The following is a 15,998-nucleotide window of genomic DNA, read 5'->3' as shown; positions in this document are numbered from 1 at the left end:
TGTTAATGTTAAATGTATGCATGTAAAACAAAAATTTCATATAGATTTGGATAGGTACTTTTGGGAGCTAATGAGGAGTTAAACCTCTTGGGTGGGGGAGGGGGGAGAGGGGGAGTCAATTTAACACATTACATACATAATAATGCAGATTAACAGGTGTCTTATACCCATAACTATCTACAATGTCACGCGGATCTCCTCGGCCGATTTGGTCATCTTCGATGGAAGGAACTGTAATCGGGGCGAGATGTTCCGAATGTCTACAATGTATGAGTTTTAGAGTTAATAGTATATCAACGGAGAATTAAAATTGTGACTGAATCAATTAACGTAATCAAACAAAATAAAACTCAGAGAACAATATCTGTTTTTTTTTATTTTTAAATATCAATTGTAAAAAAAATGAAAACTTCATTTTAATCTTCATTATCAATTTTCCATCCTGTAAAATAAAGAAGAAAATTCTTGAAACAAACATGTTTATATGATAAAGCAGGGAGAAGACACATGTTACTACTGTAATGATAATGTAGGGTACACACTTGTGTATTATATTGATCTAATTAAGTTGGACACACGTGTTTTGCACATTATACAAGTATGTCCCATCTTTACTTCACTATGTATTTCACGGGAACATTTACATTTTTTGATCTGATAAATTATTTAAGGAACATATGTGTGTCATATATTGATGATAATTAGGGAACACATTGTGTCATATATTGATATTATGAAGTAGGAAATTTTGACACGGCGTAGAATAAAAGTTTGTGATAATAAATAAAAAAATCATGATAGAAAATACCATGACAGCAGCAACAATAACTGTATTTACTCTGTGTTTTAATAAGAATTTAAAGATCTGATATAAATCACGTAATCGTAGAGATAAAAATATATACTATTCTATAAACCCTTTGTGGGTATATGATATAAATCACGTAATTGTAGAGATAAAAATATATATTATTCTATAAACCCTTTGTGGGTATTATCGTAAAACTTCTAAAAACTGTAACAGTAAATAAATACAAATTATTTTAGTATCATTACTAAATACCTAATATTGTTAATTTACCTTCAAATAATTAGGCACCAGTGCAATGGCTGTGAACTAGTTTTCTTCATTACTGAAACAGAAGTCAGCATCATGTTATAACATTTACTAACGATAAGGTAAATGACATGTTAGCCTATGGTGGCTGTAAGCCATTGTCACTCTTTATATTCAATAGGACTAATTGTTATACCATGGACGTTCGTTCCTGAATCATGCTGTTATGAAATGGTCCATGTGATGTCAACAAGGACATCATTAAAAGTGGAGCTTTCTTTATATGAACTATCGATAGATGTGCGACATGGTGATAAACAAATATATTTTTTCTAAAAAATCAAACGTTTGACCGGTTGAACCAGTTCTATTCTGCACGTGTCTTTGTCGCTTACATCATTTCACACAGGAAGTGCTTCTCCTCCTCACACCCATTGTCGTTCCACTGCCAGCTGTGTTCTTCTGACATTTCCGCGCAGTGTTCCTCGTCGTAGTCCTTGTCGTCGCCGCCATTGTCTGGATTGCCGGGCCGCCAGTTGGTATAGTTGATCGTCTCCGTGGTAACTGCCCACTTCCAGTCCCCCTCAGTTACAAAGTCGTTAGCTCCGAACCAGTACTGATGATGATCGGTACTACCATACTCAGCTGCAAAGAGAGGTTGCTCACTTAATAGTTAATGAGCGAGTGACATTGATCAAAACCATCTACAAGTTATTGTCCTTTTTCTTAAACTGGTTTGCAGGACATGTGTTGTCCTGACAGCATTCCACATGGATTGCACAGAATAAACACAAACACATGATTTATATGTACAACACAAAAAGTGAGAAAACTATGCAAATATACTATATATAAATAAAAAAATATGTATGCCATGTAGCAATGTTCATAGGTACAAAAACATTTTTGCATTTAATGCTAGAATTATCTAGAAACCGAACCAGATCGCAATATATGCCAACTAAAACAAAGCCATTGCATAAGTTGATCCACCCGCTATGGTCGTCCGCATACTTACGATCATGTAAAGTCTTTAGGTATCCTTCCACAGCTGTCTGCTCCTGCTGGGATTTAATGATAGCTAGCTCGGCCCCGAATACCTCACAATAAGCCTACAACCACCACAACAAAGACAACACGTCATATTTCATTTGGCACGTTAGTTTTTTGCGATGTAAGGCTACAGAGGCATCCTTTTATTGCTAAATCATTGTCTAAGTCCTGTCAAAACAACGTTGTGAGATCAATCAATGAAATGTATGCACATGTTTGTGTTATTGGGATTGAAGAGATTGATATGTTTTTCTTCAAACCTACACTGACTTACAAATTGTAGCTCATTTTGATTGAATGTTGAAAAATAAACAATATTCAACTACACTGATTTGCCGTACCAGTGCCTCAGGCCATGTTGCGGACACCTTGATGCCTTTGTAGCAGGATCCGTCTAGGAGAACGAATGAGTGGGTGCAAGTAGGCGGAGGCAGTGTTGTACTAGGCACAACAGGCATTGGGGTTACTAAAAACGAGAAAAGGTACATGTATCAAGCAACATGCATACTGTTTTGCAACTTCTCTTATTGGAGGTATACTAGGGTATCACCAATGACTGAAATAAATCAATAATGACAATCCATAGGCAAAATGTGTGTTCATCAACTTGTCTGCGATACGAATAAATTTTCATCTGCAATACCGGTACCTTAGTACACGCTATATGTCAGCCCAATCCGTCATGCTACACCTCTCTGCTCGCTCGATAGTCCTAACTTTACTTTATCACCTGATATTTAATTTAATTCTGGCCTGATACGAATCTTTCGACTACGTGCCGTGAGTGGTACAAAATTTGGTACATCTATGAAAAAGATATCACATGGACATTCCATATTCTTATTATATCAACTTTCTACCGGTATAACTGAATCCCGTTAAAGTTTCGCTGCAGTTTTAATTACACTTGTTTGCTCTTCGAAATGAAGGCTAAACCATTATTACAGCGAACATTTGTAAACAAACATCATAAACAGTGATCAAATGTGAGGTGTGAATTTAATATTGGGTGAAAATGGATTTTACCTTCGCAGGCGATTTGACTGAGCAAAACTTTCCCGTATACAGTATCCTTCGGGATTTACGGCAGACACGGGGTCTCAAGCTGCTATTGAGTGGGGTATGGAATTAAAAATGATAAACTCTAAAGTCTGATCAAGACATTGATATATAAAGTCGGTCGTCCTTCATGTTGTTACAAATGTATTTATTTGTTTTACTGACCAGGACTTGATTATCTGGCCAAATACTATTGATGCGAAATAACACTACAACAAGAATGGGTATTTATCGTTTGTTTAGATAAAGGCCTCGCGATCAAATTGAATATATGCTCCAATATGAAATATCGTCATAAAAATAGACGATTTAAATATAATGAGCCTTGTTGACAAAATGTATGCCGCAAAAAAAACAAAAAAAATGTAATTTGATTACAGTATAAGAAGGAAAACTCAACGACAGGACCATTAGAAGATTTTAAATACATATCAGTTACTCAATGCTATTGTGTATCAGTGTGTTTAACCGCTACTACTGATGCAACAAAGTTTGTAATGTGTTCATTCTCGTGCACAAATATTTTTCTGTGGAAAAGAGGCCCGCCTTATCATCGCCTTAACATTAACCTTACTGGTATAGCAGAAATATGTAAAAATTCCATAATTACAAAACTAACGAAATTTTAAAAAGAGTTTACATATGTAATGGACGGAGTGTAAATAAACCAGTTGTCAGACAGGATGGGACAGACGTAATCGTAACATTATAAAACACATATACGGAAAACGGATCTGTTTTCCGGAACTTTATACAATGAGTTGACAGATTATCGTAAGAGATGAGGATATTGCACCTGTGGCAATATCACCTTGAGTGGGCAAGGGTTATCTTACCAGCCTGACTCAGTCTAAACTACCTCACACATAAGATATTTTGCTACCTGCTGAAAATGACAATGGCTAATATTTCTTTGTAATCTCGTTATGTATTGGCATATACTTGTAACTGTACTTATTCATGATATGAAAAGGGTATGAATTTTAATTTAATTAGATAGTTTGAAAGCCGTTAATAATTATATCTACGAACTATCAAGCAATGTTTACCTGGTGTTCCCATGTCGATGGTGAAATTGTTCCCAAGGGCTTGTGCTTTACCTCTTGCTTATACATTTGAAGAAGAAAAAACATACTTTAATGCCTCAGAAAATTTTGCCTTTCCCTGAAATTGATGTTATTCACATAGTATTTGTTTTTGCTTCATGAAAGTATTTCTTAGGTGAACAATGATCAATCCCTTGATTATATAAAATATAAACATTTGTACATTTACAATAGTGGAATAAATAGTTAGGTAGAAAAAAATATCGGAAAAATTAAAACCTGCTTTTGCCGGAGTTTATTATTTTTCCAGCTTATTCTAATCCGGGGTTTAATATTCCACCTTTACATACAAACTAACGCTGATTACATTTATTCTACGACCGGGTTATCGTAACTTCAGTGTCTTTAAGGTAGGGTGACATTTTATTTAAATAATATTGTCCTGATACGCGTGTTTTTTGTCTTTATTTCAATAAAAAAAAACAGCGTTCATATGATGTCATAATTCGTCCCGCTGCAAAAAATGGTTGTGTTCAACGCAGACGTATGTGTAAATGGATATCTATGTACATGAACACGTGCTCCCATACTCTTAATCGACAACGCCAATGCAATACACTAAAGTCACTCATGGTTGAATCGCAACATTTTCAAATATTTACAGAGCAAGATGAACGTGCAAAGCTTATTAATTGATACAGTAATACATATTATTAACCAACGAAACACGTATTGTTACATCTTCGTTTGTTTCATGGATGAATTTGATAAGAAGTCATAAGTTTCCTATGACAAATGTTAATGAGGAGACACGGGTGGTATTAGATGTGTGCCGTGAGTTCTTACCCAATATCAGAATTACTGCCAACACACTCTTCATCATCCAAGTCATTATTGTGGTCTTAATTTGTCCCCTTAATGAATTCTGTCTGAATGTTGTTCATATGAATAGCTGACACTACGTGGTGCGTTATCTACATATGTCTGTTCACATCCAAGGTAAATATTTGGCTTAAAGTTGATAGTTGGATTGTTTTGAGAATGAAATAATAATATCTAAATACCAATGTATCGGGTTTTGATTAAATTTAGGTAAACTTATGTGGACCACAAAACACTGTAACAATAAATGTATTTGATGAAGTAACCATTTTATTAAAATATAATGAATGACTTTATTTTGTTTATAAAAAAACACCAAAAAACACCCACACACTACAACATCTAAGAGGATATAAAAGACTGAAAACGAAGTGAGGAGATATAAAATAAAGAACAATGAACTATAATGAACAACGTTTAAAGTTAGGCCAGGATTTCTTTCTGCTGTTCCTATACCACACATGACACTCAGCATGGTATCTCTTGTCAAATCTAGGACAGCACGTCAGTCACCAAGCACAGGTTCCACTTACTTATGATCGACATCATACTTTAGAAATTCCCAATGTTGTTTTACTTCATTAAATGTTCAAACCGACAATTTATAACGGATATAATATGTTTGGATAATTTCATGTCAAGTGAGATCCAGCACGGAGTGAAAATAAACCAGTTGTCAGACAGGATGGGACAGACGTAATCGTAAAATTATAAAACACATATACGGAAAACGGATCTGTTTCCGGAACTTTATACAATGAATTGACAGATTATCGTAAGACGTGAGGATATTGCACCTGTGGCAATATCACCTTGAGTGGGCGAGGGTTATCTTACCAGCCTGACTCAGTCTAAACTACCTCACAAATAAGATATTTTGCTACCTGCTGAAAATGACAATGGCTAATATATCTTGGTAGTCTCGTTATGTATTGGCATATACTTGTAACTGTTCTTATTCATGATATGAAAAGGGTATGAATTTTAATTTAATTAGATAGTTTGAAAGCCGTTAATAATTACATTCAATGCAATAAACCCTACTAATAATGGTTTGGGTTTGGGGAAAGGGATATGTTTAAAAACTGCCTAGTTTCAAACTTGTTTAAAATGTTTTATTATTAATCTGTTAATCCCGTCACGATGGGAGTGTTTGCGTTGCCCCTTTGCTGATACTGTTCTGAGAGTTTTTTTTATAAAGTTCAACTTACCAGGGAGGTTTTAGTTTTGCATATCTTATAACACGAGTAACAAGAGATGTAGGATTTTAAATTGATAATTTGTTTCACACAGTAAACAGTAAACAGGTTTTCAAGCACTATAACAGCATGTAATTATATATATATCACAAATTGTCATTTCCAAATTTGGATTCAAAACATATTGTTTTCAGTACTCACGAGTTTGAAATCTTAATGTCTCAAATTGTAGCATTTTGTTTATCTTTACTTCTTGTTGCACATATAACACTTTACTCCTGAATATTTTGAAAATAATCTGGAGTTGCTAACCAACTGAGATGTAGACTTTGTAACCAGCAATAATATGATACCATTTTGTGATAACATCCATAGGAATTATTTTGAACTGATCACGTAATTATGCCTCTGTACCCTTTTAAAATGTCTTTAAAAATTGAAGTGTAATATATTGGTGTATGATAGGGAAATATCATTTCAATTTGAAGCACTACAGTTTGGAGAAACCTTATTAGGTTTTTACAAGATTCTAGCCTTAAGGGTAGCCACTGAAACATTGTCAAATGTCACCAGCAAATAAATTTAAAATGAATATAATGGGATCCGTAAATCTTATTATATATGAAAGTAAATAGTGCGGCTGTATAATGGAATAAGCTTAATAGAAATTTCTTTTACATACAATTGTTAATTTTGACGAAAGTAATATTCCTATAAGGAGGATTTGGGCGTAACCGATGCGGCTAAACTTTTTCCAATCTTGACACATCTAAATGTTTACGAATGGTTTTATCATCGATAAGACTGGTTACACTAGATCCTTAATATATGACTAGCGATGTACAGGGTTGGATTTTATCGACCTTATTGATTCGGCTGTGTCGAGCGTACGATTACAGATGGATAAATTCGGCACAGGAATTCATACGCTAAGTTGAGACGTTATCTACTCCAAGCGACAGGCACCCACACAGCTAATATTTACCGTGAAAGGGGGCATCTTTATAAATCACCCGGCTACAAAAGGTACCTGTACTCTCTGATAGAGGCAACGTCTCAGTGGGGATTGGGTCCCCTCTGAACTTTAAACGACCTGCTAAGACATATATCTTTGGTATGACGTACCCAAATCAAAATTGAAATAGTAGATATGGGTGTGGTAATAATATAAAGTCTATATAAAAGAAAGAATAGGAACAAATATCCTTGTGGGTACATGTGGCTTTGAAGAAACGGTTGGAATTAAATGTTTTGATGTAGGTATCACAAAAAAAATGTCTCATATCTTTTCATCATCCTTTCGTTACATATCAGTTATGAGAATATGTTCCTTTAGAATCCAGAATGTTAACTAGATTTCTTTTTTCGAACTGAATACCAAGAGCGTGGATAAGACACAGTAATAAACTATAGGTTTATAATTTAGCATACGGTTATTTGATTGCTTGAACATAGTTTGACATTTGATATTCTTCTAACTATATTCGCCGAAAAATAATTGTTTCGTGTTAAGGTTATAATTTGTGTTCGTTTTGATGCCCAAAAGGAGGATTTATTAAAAAGAATAGCAACATGTTTGCAACACGACCGTTGCTCTTCCTCGCCATTATTGGATTGGCGGCCTGCCAGATGGAAAAAACAGGTGAGTCCAATTAGTTTGTATAATTAATGTTTGGATATACAAACGCAGTTTTAGTGGTTGTTATTGACAAGTGTTTTATACAGGCATTTTCGTTATTTCTATGCACAATAAATCGGGGAAAAGAGCAAAATGATAAAATTAACATTTCAAATGAATTATGCAATGATGTGGAATCCTTTTGACTTTACAATCACATATTCAGCAGGGCTTTAGTTTATCGGTATGCTATAACCATATAATAATAATAATCGTATGTATTCAAAGTATTGAGAGACTTTTGCCATCAATTCGAAAATGATTTCAAAGTACTTATGCATTTTGTTGAAGACTACGCTAGACAATGGGCAAACTGAAAGCATTCTTAAATCGATTCACTCTCAACGTGGGTTCAGTTATATCAAGGTCGTCATTCTTAATTGATTAAGTAGCTTGAAATCAGAAATCTAAACCACACACAAGTCGGTATGTATGAACCACACTGACCGATCTGCAAGATAAGTATTTGGCTGTGTCGGCAAACAAAGTCTAATAACATTATCTTTGGTTGCAAACACATTTATATTATGTAAACAAACTTGCTGGAAAACAAAGGTAGTCCTACTTCAATATTTCCCATTTTTATCAACAGATTATGTTTCTATGTTACAATCATTTCCAACTGTTTGTTAATGATAAGGATTCGGGCATGTCCCGTGTGTAATATATCCCGAATCTTCACAAGAATCCATGCAAGGAGCATTTGCTTACTAGCTCTGACATTTGCTCAACCAAACTATTATCCAAACCCCTTACAATCATACTTACTATTATTTAGTCTTGGCTACAGTTGTATTATGACACTGTTTAGTCCAGCGGAATAAAACAGATTTCGGAGTTGATGATCTCAACGGATATTTCAATCAATCTTGATAATTTCTTGAGCGTATATCAGAGCTTATGACAAAAACCTTGCTAGTCCTTAAATTGCACCTTAAACTATATGGGCGTTTGGGTTTCTTTTAATGGAAAAGAAATATTAAAAGCGTCGATCATAAACGATATACCCAAGGACAACTTTCAGCTGCTTTCCTCGATCTTTACTAACAAAATGTCCGTCAAGGACGGTTGGCTACTTCGATTTTACGATCGTGAAATATTCTTTTCTTAATAGTAAAGTCCCTGTTTCCCCGACATGCGGTGTTAAAATGTTCTTGTTAAAAAAAATGCAAGGATGTCAACTGTCGACAGATACACTTACGACACAGGGTTTCCAAACACGCAGTTTAATTTGATGAAGTCCTTTCCTTTAACCTGTAAATCTATTTTACAACAATTATAAAACAAATCATCTTAACTTATATCACTTACTCTTGATAGCTCTCATGCTAGCGCCCGAGGGGTCTTAATGTAGGAGGGACCTGGAGTTCCTCGAGAAAACCCTGGTTATCTGGAAGGTGACCCCTCACCTTTTCGGGAATCAAACCCAGGTCGCCTTTGCGAAAGGCACCTGTGCTAACCACTGTGTCACCCGACCAGCCAATATCCATTTGATCTTTCATTTCTCTACACTAATGCATCTTATACAAAACTAAAGGAATACCTTCGTTCTTTTATTGTTGGAGATTTCGTTTCAGTAAAATGCAATCGACAAAATAAATCAATGGTTTTGAACAATTAAGGGGGATATCTTGTGTTTTGGAAAAGGCCAAAAGTCTATGCCCATTTGTTAGTCGCCTTGTCGTTTGTTTTCACACGAGGCTTAAATTTTCAAAAAGCTTAACAGAACAGTTTACAAGTCATTCAATTTCTTTTCCAGAATATGTGATAAATTCCTGCAGTATTTAGTATGCGATAATTATTTACATTTCCATGAAAGAGGATGAAAGACAACCTTACAATACGTTTTTTTTCGAGACATGCAGGCTGATTTAGTGTTAGGGCAAGTTGTCTTGCCGTCATCATGACCTCATCCGAATTCGTTTCATATATCAACATCTTCTTTTTAATGATGCTCATGATGTGACATCTCTTGAATTGACCAAGAGTTGCATGACGGATATATTCAAAAGACCTGCTCTTATCCACCCATAAGTTTTCAAGGACGATATATAAATCTTTCTGTCCATAGTATGCAGCTTTTAGTTCAAGTTTTACTTCCCTACTGATGTCTTATTTTGTCTTAGTATGTTCAGGTAATTAGGATCACCTAAGAGTTCTACAGAGACAGAGTGTAATTCGGTTTTTTGCATGCTGTATCTATAGCTAAATCTTAAAGGTTTAAATCCTGTGTGTGTGTAAAGTCCATCTTTCATAAAAAGGATAGTATTACGTAAATGTTTCAGAATGAGATATAAACAAACTGTGTACCGATACAAAATATGTGATATCGATGTCAGTACATTGATTGCATAATTGTATAAGACAAGTTGTGCGGTATGTAATGAATATGTATGCACCATCAATATATACAAGTGTCAAGGTCAAAATGGAACAGAGCACGGGATCATACATCTTCAGTTTGATGGGATTATAGCATCCGGTGTTAATTTTTGCTTGGTTGTGAAAGTCAGTTGTTGGGTTATATCCGAAAATAAGCAACAAGCTTTTCTTACGGTTGTTTTAACTGTTTTCCACGTTTTCTGCTCTTTCTAATCAACTGTGTCTTCTGTGTTGGTGGTTTCGCATCATTTTGATCATTTACATTTCACGACTTTTCAGTGTGTTTTTATGAAAAACAACTTGTTATTTTCATTTTTTTCAGAATCGTTGTGGTATTTCACAGTGTTTGGTAGTAACATTATAAGCATCGATTTGAGTGTTGATAACATTTTCGTCTTTTGACCTGCTTTAAAAGAATGCTAAGGCAGATTTGTCCAAAGTCGGCTGTTTAAAGGTAAAGCAACGCCCAATACATGTTTGTTTACCAATTGATTAACCACTGTGGAGTTACATAGCTGATTTGTACAGGAGTTGATTGGCAGTGGGGTATTATTGTCACATCAACTATGAAGAACATGTAATATTGTTCGCGGCAGTGGTAGTAGAATATCAAAAATATATATAATGCTTCGTAACAGAAAACGTGATGCGTCACATGTACAGGAATCCAAGCAACCCAGACCTGTATACCCAAAGGTGAGGTACGCCTTTCACGAGTTGGGGCACAATGATGGGAACCGACTAGGACATGTCGTAGGATTTAAGACTGATGAGGTTATTAGGATTTCTCGCATGTATCGGAGTTAGATAGTGTTATGAAGACGGAAGTGATCAGTTGAGGGGTAAATACCTGCAAAACATCCGCTGTTTAAAGACATGTCATTATTATCATTTCGATACACAAGGGCAGTCTACAATATAGACGGAAATAGAAAATAATCGGTGACAGGGAACCACAGAAACAAAGGAAATGTCATCAGAAAATCTCACAAACCGGAAACGGAACCAGGTGTTCTGTAAGGGTAGGCGTTTCCTGCACCACATTATAATTATTCTTTGTAATGAAATGTATGGTTAACATACATTTAAGATTGCAGTTCCATTATTGGTTGTGTGTCCGACGGGTAGTCCAACCTTTGCCACCAATAGGTAACGGGGGATCATAGACGTCGTTGCACCTCCCACGCATGTAGTTATGTAGATCGTAAACAAAATATCCGCCTTTCATCTGACACTATGGAATGCTACCTGTAAATAGTAACCTCTAATAACGGTTGGTAGGTTAGGCTATCGATGTTGGCAGTAAGCACACAGTAAAGTATACTACAGAAAAAGAGACTATTTAAAACAATTCACATCAACAGATAAGCGTGTACGTGGTGCATACATCGCATGCTGGGACAACGATTTATTATAAGGCATTAGAGATTGATATCAAACGTTATTATGACGGAGTGACGACATCATGAATCATATAAATTATATTGATGATATAATCATATGGATCACGTGAACAAGAAGAAATATTACTGGCCAATAACAAAGTTATCTCTACGTTTGTTATCATTCAATTTAAAATTCAATTTAAAAGTATTTTTTTCGTGTTCTTTAATCCTTTTATTTTCGTCAAATAATTGCCAGTTATTACATGCTATCCTCTGTACAGTATATAATTGTTAACCATCATTTTTAACATTGATACTGATCAAAATGAAACAATTCTTTTAGAGATTTGATATACGAAAAATAATTTGTAAACAGCGTGATAATTGTATGAATGGTACAAATATGTATGACCTCACTGCTAAATACCAATATGTGTCATGTGAGATATTCTTATCTATAGGTGTGTTGATACTGATAAGACCCGGCTCTTTGTATAAAGGAACCATTGTAGGTATCTACAAACGAATCATTTCATCATGGAAGATAAATGGGTTTGAATATCAAAATGACTGAAAGGGATTCGAATAAAACAGATTACTGGTTGCTCAGATACGATGCACGGAGATGAAATGTGTTATCCTATATGGTTACACAGTTGCGATTCCTCTATTAGAATACATGCAACAGCCAGATCCGTATATTATTGTTTACACACAGACACCTCACGTTATTTGGAGCCTTGAAAATCCGGTCGTCTTAATTTCAAGCAAGAGATGCTTTGTTGTTACCCGGCCCGACATTAACACGACTGTATAACTAGGGCAATTTTGTATAGGAAAATTTCAATATGTCCCTAAACGAGGTCTGGTCAGTGGGATAACTGTTTTAGTGTTAGATAAATTAATGATGCTCTACAGTGGTTTATTCTTATTTTGACATGTGTAAATATTAGAAGTATTGTGCTAATGTCACCTTTTCCAAACAATTCAAAATAATTTCCCATTCATTAAAACAGATCATTTCATTGTTATAGCCATGCGACTTAAAATACATAAAAACAAGTCAAAAGTATATACACTCTTTAAAAAAAGTTAATTGAATATTAAATACGCCGTTTATGTACATCACACTATTACATTCAGTTGACAATGTGTCATAACTTATAAGTATGTTCCAAATTAAACACAATACTAAAGTACTAATAATTAATATGGACCGGGACAATTTTATCTAGGCTCACTTCAAGTCTTGCAGAAATCACAATTATATTGAAACATTGCAGCTAAACACTGTGGTAAACAAGGTCATTTTTTTCTGAGAAATCGTTCTGATAAAGACCATCATTGGGGAAACTGCCAAAACTAATTTATAATACCACTTGGGAACAGAATTAATTAATAACTATTAATTAATCGAACCATATCTACTGATTTATTGAAACTATTCATATTATAATATAATCTTTCATCATGGTTGGGTGAATTTAAAAACTAGTTGTTATAAGAACCCCCCCCCCCCCCCCCCCCCATAGTAGCTGTTCTGCTTTGTTGCAACTGAATCGTTCATGTTGCATTCATCTGTCTATGTGTTCTAAAAGAAGATGTTATGTCCTATTCACTAATTGATATTCATTCTTACAGACTGTATGGACGACCTATGGAAGGAGGGGAAACTCTCTCTGGCCATGATATCAGTGTCTTCACATAACGCCGACAAAGCACAAATCACACCTGATGGTAAGTACATAGATGATTTCCGGAAAAACTCAATTATTCTGCATCTTTTCATTTATCTTTGATAACGTTTTCTGTTAATAGGATCAGGAAGCTGTTGATATGTCGTCGGTTGTATAGCAAACAAACGTGGCAACTATTTATTTACATTTTGGAAGACATCAATTGTCCATAATGCTGGTGCGGTTCCACTTCATTGTACTTTATAAAGTTTTAATGTATCATTGTTCTCATCAAACCTTCACGGAAATACGTACATCTATACGAGTATGGGATCAGTTGCTCTGTACATTCAAAACGGAACGTACTATGAATATACTTTAAGTTCATTTTCTCCTTCATCTTTACGCTCGAATAAGAATCTAAGAGGTTCAAATCGCACATGTGTGACAACTTAGTGCCAATGTCCAAATAATGATGACGTCATGCGTTAGAGATTTGAGAATGTTTTTATGATGCAATAAGGAGAACGAAAATATCAGATATATGATTATCTCATCAAAATCACATAGTTTAGCGAATGTATTTTTCTCTTTAATCTCCATTGTTTTTTATCGTTTTATTGACTGTCCGGCTGATAAATACACAACTGGTAATCATGTTCCTATGTTACCCAAAAGGACAGGGATGGTGTGGTGACAACACAACTAACAACAACAGAATCGAAATCGTCTTTGCTGAACCGACCGTCGTGCATCAGATCCAGATAATGAGCAGTGTTGGTAAAGGCAACGTTAGACAGATACAGCTCTTGACAACATTTGATAAACATTCTGCCTGGGACCAACTCGTAGCAACCTTTGTAAGATGTTTTATTATGATGATACTCAATCACATGATCAAAATAACCGCATATTGTTGTAAACCATTGGATAGATAATACTTGAACGAGTAAGACATCTGCTATTGTAAGCGTAAAGATGAAACTTTAGGAATATAATTCAATAAACAATTCTACGTTGTATGTGTTGGAATGACTATCTTCCTGAGACAATCTACTTTGATACTTTACTGATAATTACATGCACGTGTAAAATGTCTTGTTGATGGACTCGAGTGTGTGTTTCTGATCGTCAGGAGCATGTAGACTGGTTTAAGTTAGTTTACATGAATAAGAAATAAGGGATAATCATAGAGACTGATAGCTAGTCTAGCGTGTGCAGTCATTTTTTTTCTTTCTACATTTACGTATGTTAATAGGAAAAACAAATTTATCCATCTGTATCATATGATTACTTTATAATAATGTTATCACAGTGGCTATATGTAAAAATGAGCATGAAATTGATTGAAACCAACACAAATTCTTCAAAGGAAAATTCAAAATGGGAAGCGCAAAAAGCTGTGAGCAAGATTAATGTCATAAAGACTGTTTATGTATTTGTAAAAAAGAAAAAAATATATTCGTTTTGAAATATATAAAAGTAAAAGGGTTTTTTAATGAACGTGCGTGATGAAAATACCGGTATGTCTGTGAGAACTCGGTTGTCTTCCAAAAGGCATTGCAAAACGGTTATAAATTGCTTGGACGTGACCATAGGATCATTATTAACGAATTGTTGTGAATATGGTATAGTATCAGTTCTAACTATTATCCATAATTTTCTTATGCACATGGTACATATTTTCATATTGTTCTCCAACAAATTAATATTTCAAATTACATACTATACACATAGATTAGGTTTTTGAGCTAATAAAGTAAGCAATTAATCATTTAAGTACATATACCGTTAATCATAATCATTCTGTTTTTAAAATGTTTGTTTCTACATCAATTCTAATCTATCAATTATCCATTTTCTTTTATCAGGATACACAGCTTAATAATCATTCAGCAACTGTTATGGATGCAGGAGGCAGTAACCTTATCAAGATGAGGATAAACATAGTATCTTTTGACCACAGTCCATGCATGCGGCTACAACTCTTTGGATGTTCTCCTAAAGGTATAAATACTATAGCACTGTGACAAAATGCAAAAATTTTGAAAAAAAGGTATATCAAGAGGGGATAGGCCAAACTTACATCATAATAAAGCAATTGTCAACGAATAAACGATGAAGACAACTATGAGAAACAGTGATATTTTACAAACAACTCTAAATAAAAATAAAAATCTAGTTATGTAAACTTTATCATTGTATGTGAAAACAAAAATGTTAGATATGCCATTATAACGGTTTTTGCCATACACGTAGAACAAGTAGAATGCAATATTGTCATGTCTGATGGAGGCCATTTTAAGTTAGACCAAATTAGTAAACTTTTGTGTTATTTTGTTTGTCCAGACATCTGCCCTGACTGTCAGAATGGAGGACAATGTTTACAGAATGCAGTATGTAAATGTCCCTACGGCTTCAGTGGTAATCTCTGTGAAACTGAAACGAGTACGTGCTTTAACTTTTTGTATGGATATGTTTTCATTATAATCATTTTCTTAAATTCATTTGTTAAATAACAACAATATCAATGGTGAACATGGTACTCTTTTATAATTACATTTTTAATTCAACTTTCCAA

General features: G+C 34.6%; 2 protein-coding genes across 4 annotated transcripts in view; one reads left to right on the top strand and one right to left on the bottom strand.

Moving 5' to 3' along the window:
• Positions 1–414: 414 nt before the first annotated feature.
• Positions 415–5,185, bottom strand: LOC110463961 (perlucin-like). 2 transcript variants are annotated; one of them, XM_021518932.1, is made up of 7 exons: positions 5,062–5,185; positions 4,219–4,275; positions 2,452–2,576; positions 2,076–2,169; positions 1,453–1,702; positions 1,082–1,133; positions 415–442 (listed from the first exon to the last, which is right to left on the bottom strand). In XM_021518932.1, the coding sequence occupies exons 1-6, from the start codon at positions 5,105–5,107 to the stop codon at positions 1,118–1,120; spliced, it is 588 nt and encodes a 195-aa protein (XP_021374607.1). In that variant the 5' UTR covers positions 5,108–5,185; the 3' UTR covers positions 415–442; positions 1,082–1,117. The 2 variants fall into 2 exon arrangements, with proteins under 2 accessions (XP_021374607.1, XP_021374608.1); XM_021518933.1 differs by lacking the exon at positions 4,219–4,275.
• Positions 5,186–7,454: 2,269 nt separating this feature from the next.
• The window catches only part of LOC110463957, a 33,632-nt gene continuing 25,088 nt past the window's right edge, over positions 7,455–15,998 (top strand). For both annotated transcript variants that reach the window (XM_021518925.1, XM_021518924.1), the window contains exons 1-6: positions 7,455–7,552; positions 7,843–7,938; positions 13,383–13,478; positions 14,096–14,277; positions 15,289–15,424; positions 15,767–15,865. In XM_021518925.1, the coding sequence (XP_021374600.1) occupies positions 7,869–7,938; positions 13,383–13,478; positions 14,096–14,277; positions 15,289–15,424; positions 15,767–15,865 (583 nt within the window). In that variant the 5' untranslated portion in view covers positions 7,455–7,552; positions 7,843–7,868. The remainder of the gene's footprint in view (positions 7,553–7,842; positions 7,939–13,382; positions 13,479–14,095; positions 14,278–15,288; positions 15,425–15,766; positions 15,866–15,998) is intronic.

The sequence above is a fragment of the Mizuhopecten yessoensis genome, unplaced genomic scaffold, assembly GCF_002113885.1.
Source record: "Mizuhopecten yessoensis strain PY_sf001 unplaced genomic scaffold, ASM211388v2 scaffold10947, whole genome shotgun sequence".
Taxonomy (NCBI): Eukaryota; Metazoa; Mollusca; class Bivalvia; order Pectinida; family Pectinidae; genus Mizuhopecten; species Mizuhopecten yessoensis.
The sequence above is the reverse complement of the archived record's forward strand: the minus strand, read 5'-3'. Positions and strand labels throughout refer to the sequence as shown.

Excerpts from the sequence above, each read along its gene's own strand:
- LOC110463961 (XM_021518932.1), bottom strand. The coding sequence starts at position 5,107 with ATGACTTGGATGATGAAGAGTGTGTTGGCAGTAATTCTGATATTGG. Across the intron at positions 2,170-2,451 it reads CAACATGGCCTGAGGCACTG|GCTTATTGTGAGGTATTCGG; the intron begins GTACGGCAAATC and ends TGGTGGTTGTAG. Across the intron at positions 1,703-2,075 it reads CCTAAAGACTTTACATGATC|CTGAGTATGGTAGTACCGAT; the intron begins GTAAGTATGCGG and ends CTCTCTTTGCAG.